The sequence below is a fragment of the Fukomys damarensis genome, unplaced genomic scaffold (genome assembly GCF_012274545.1).
Source record: "Fukomys damarensis isolate Sample0158 unplaced genomic scaffold, DMR_v1.0_HiC HiC_scaffold_20, whole genome shotgun sequence".
Lineage (NCBI taxonomy): Eukaryota > Metazoa > Chordata > Mammalia > Rodentia > Bathyergidae > Fukomys > Fukomys damarensis.
In genome coordinates, this window is record NW_022900932.1 from 42,111,316 (window position 1) to 42,115,578 (window position 4,263).

Consider the following 4,263-nt stretch of genomic DNA (forward strand, 5'->3'; position numbering starts at 1 on the left):
ATAAAAAAAAAAAAAAAAAAAAATCCTAAAAATGAACGTTCTACTTTATTGAAAATGTATCCTTTTAAAAACTAGATCGACGTTTATGATTTAGTATGAGTTAATTATAATTTAAAGATAAAATAATAACTAAGAACAACTTATTTTATAAATTATATTAAATTACTTAGAATACTAACTGTAGCCTTGAAAAGTTAAATAATATTAATCTTTGTTTTTAGTTCAACAGAAATAGATGATATGCTCAGAAAATCAACGAATCTGCTGTTAACGAGAACTTTGAGTAGCTGTTTACTGAACCTCATTAAAAAACCACATATAGGTTTGACAGAGGTAGGTTAAGAAGACAAAGAGCTAATTGTTTTATTATATGAAAAAGTTATTACAAGTTATTGTTGAACAGCATTCTATAAAACTATCTTTGTAATAGCTGTATGTTTTATGTGAAAATTATTTTAAGTTATTTCTGACACCATCCTATAAAACTAACTTTGTACTGTAAGCAGAGTTTTAGAAAATTTAATCACTGGTGCAAATTCAAGAAGTGGGGTAGGAAAGAGTTTAACATGGGAAGTAGATAGTTGAAGATACAAATATATATATTTAAAATTCTGATTGTTAGACTTTACTTGGGGAGTCAAAATTCTCATTTTTTACTTGTTAAATATGTAAGATATGAAAAGTTACTCTAAAGAATTATATTAAAGTTACACTAAAATAAATACTTTTTGTGTATTCATATATATTTTAATAAAGTACTATTCATAAGCAGTATTTGCAGCAGATTTTTTAAAATCAAATAATCATTATACCCTGTAATTATACAGAAATAATACAGTTGCTAGAAGCAATCCTGTTTTTAAAAATCAAGAAATGTTGCATATGTGTAACTTATTTTACTGGGTATATTTTGTGTTTTCTAGCTAGTGCAAATCATCATAAACATAACTCACCTGGAACAAGCTTGTAAATATCTTGAGGACTTTATCACTAATATTACAAATATTTCTCAAGAAACTGTTCATACTACAAGACTTTATGGACTTTCTACTTTTAAGGTATATCAAAATCTGACCAAAAATTCTCATTTCATTTACTATAAGCAAACTTTTAAAAATTAAAGATAATTTTTTACTATGTGCAGGATTCCACTGTATTTCTAAACACTGGTAATTAGAGATAATCACTGCCCACAATGAGCAGATAAATGTCAGTTGTTTTTCAGTATTTTAAACATCTTATTAAAATAGAGAAAATATATTGATTTCCTACAACATAAAATGTTTTGACAACAAATGGTTGTTTTAAATCAGTGAAGCTGAATTTTCATTAATATTTCACAGTTCAGTATTGAATTAATTTTATGTAAACACTTATCCAGACTTTGAAAGTATGAAATCCAGGAAAGCAAGAGAACTAGCCTGGCTTAAATGAGTTGTTATAATTCATTTATGATGGGGGCATGATTTGTATGTCTTACCGCTGGTTGGCTCTGAATCACCATGACACATTCATGACTGTCCCATTGGGCAGTATGGAACAGTCCCATTGTGGGTACAAGCCACGCATGTACCACTGGTGGTGGAAGCTGGCAGGAGTGTGTTAAAATAGATGTTTCTTAATTGAGCAATTTTTTTAGTGTCCTAGGTTTCTTAATTGCAGTGTGTAGCATTGATGAGATGTGACTGAAAAATACAGTGAATTTCCAATTAAAAAATTTAAAGAGATTGTATCTGCCTTTATTTGGTAGGAATTGTTTGTACATAACACACTTGACAGAAAATAACACCAGCAAAAATAGAAAGATCATAGTATAATACTTGTACTTTCAGAAATGAAAGAGGGAAATTTAAAGATTTCTTCAGTGACACACTAATTATTCAAAAGTGAATTATTTAATCTCCATGTGTTTGTATAGCTTCTGTAGTTTCTCTTTCTAGTTTAATTCCATTATAATCTGATAAGATACAAGAAATTATTTCAATTTTTTGTATTTAAGACTTTATGGCCTAGAATATGATTTATTTTGGGAAATGTTCTGTGAGCTGCAAAAATATGTATTCTGCTGTTGTTGGAAAAATGTCTGTAGATATCTGTTAAATCAGTTTGATCTATAGTGTAATACAGTGGTACCTCAGTTCGTGAACACTTTGTCAATAGAAGCATTTGGCAAAATTTTGTTTTTGTTTGTGAACTCTTTTGGTGATGAACATGGCCGTAGCCATTTTTCCTGCACAAACATGAATGTGACTATCTTTTCCAGAATCATAGAATGAAGTGTTTGAATTGAGGTACCACTGTATATAACTCTGATGTTTGTTTATTTTTTAAAAGCTTAGATGATTTACCTGTTGAAGAGAATGGAGTATTGAAGTCACTCCAGTATTGTACTGGGGACTAGGTATACCTTTATGATGTGTAATGTTTGTTTTATAAAATTGGGTAAACTGATGTTTAATGTATATATATATTTACATTTGTTATAGCTTTGTGGTAATTGTTCCCTTTACCAGTACATAGTGGCCTTCTTTGTTTCATCTAATTTTATCTTGAAGTTTTATTTGTGGGATATAATTATAGCTACTTTTGCTCACTTTCAGATTTCCATTTGCATCAAATATCCCTTTGCATTCTTCCACTTTCAGTCTGCATGTCTTTTCTGGTGAGGTGTGTTTTTTGCAGGCAGCAGAGGATTGGGTCTTATTTTTTAATCCAGCCTGCTAGTCTGTGTCTTTAAATTGGAGAATTAAGATCATTTACATTGAGTTATCATAGAAATGTACATGCTAATTCCCCATTTGTTGTTTTTCTAGTGTTTAATTCTTCCTCCTTTTTTTTTTTTTTTTTTTTTTTTTTTTTTCTTGGTCCTGGGGATCAAACTCAGGATCTTGCACTTGCAAGACAGGCATGGTGCTGCTGAGCTAAATCCCTGGCCCTCTTTCCTAATTCTTATTTGCTTTTGTATTCATCTTCTTCCCTCTGTAGGATTCCTTTAAGAATGTTCTTCAGTGCTGTGTTAGTGGTCATGGATTCCTTTAGTTTATACTTATTTTGGAAGGCCTTTATTTCTTGTTCAGTTGTTTTTTTTCTTTCATTAAGTTTATTCATACAATTTAGGTTGTACATTAATATAGTTACATTACCTTACATTAATCATTATGATACACTTAATTAATCATTGTGATCTTCTACCTTTACATATCGTATCTTGGTTCTTAATTTTCCCCATTCCCCTGCCCTCTCTTCACCCCTCTACCTTTCCCTATTATTTCTAGTTTTTCCTTTTCTCATATTTTTTATTTTCCCTTCTTACCTTTCCCCTACTCCTCCCACTTCTTCTGCTCCTTTAGAACTTTTCTTCCTATTACACAATATGAATTACACATTTTGATCCTTATTTACATTTTTAGATTTTCACACTGGTATTTTACACATATGTGTCCTATTAATTTCACTTAAGTATATGGCCTCAATGTGCATCCACTATTTGGAGAATGACCCATGTGCAGCCAGAAGGAATGTATATTCTGATTTTGTGGGGTGGAACACTCTGTAGACATTTATTAAGTCCATTTGTTCAAAAGCTTGGTTCAGTTCTAGTATTTTGTTGTTGAATTTTTGTCTAGATGATCTGACTATTTGTGACAGTGGGGTATATTGTTTATTTGGTTTATTTGGTTTTTCATGTCCCTTAATATTTGTTTTGTATAGTTGGGGGCATTAGTGTTGGGTGCATATATATTTATGATGTCATCTATTCCTCTTAGATTGTTCCATTTACAAGGATGTTGTGACCTTCTTTGACTCTTAATTAGTTTTGGTTTGAAATTTACTTTGTCTGCAAATATGATAGCTACCCCTGCTTTTTTCCAGGTTCCTGTCACGTGGAGAACTGTTTTCCATCCTTTTACTTTCAGTCTGTGACTTTCTTTTTTTTTTTTTTAATTGAGTTTATTGGTACATTTAGGGATACAGTACAGTTACATTCATTGTTGGGGTCATGTACCTTTACATGGCAAGTCTTGATTCTCATTTTTTCCCCTTACCTCTGCCCTCCCTTCACCCCCTCCTCCCCTCCCCATCTACAAACACTTTATTTTCATCTTTTCATTCTCTCACATTTTTTTCTTTTCCCTTTTTGTTCTTCCCCTACGTATCACACCTTCCCTACACCTTTAGCTCCTTTCCTCCCATTTCTAAATGTCAGTAATCTTATTAGAATCTTATGCATTGTTGCAGAATATTCACACCAGGGAAACTATT

The 4,263-nt window shown here is 31.3% G+C and overlaps 1 protein-coding gene across 3 annotated transcripts in view; it reads left to right on the forward strand.

Annotated features, from left to right (window-relative positions):
- Positions 1–4,263, forward strand: part of Exoc6 (exocyst complex component 6) — a 213,524-nt gene that overhangs the window by 115,179 nt on the left and 94,082 nt on the right. For all 3 annotated transcript variants that reach the window (XM_010632092.3, XM_010632091.2, XM_010632093.3), the window contains 2 exons: positions 222–333; positions 924–1,058. In XM_010632092.3, coding sequence (XP_010630394.1) covers positions 222–333; positions 924–1,058 — 247 coding nt within the window. The remainder of the gene's footprint in view (positions 1–221; positions 334–923; positions 1,059–4,263) is intronic.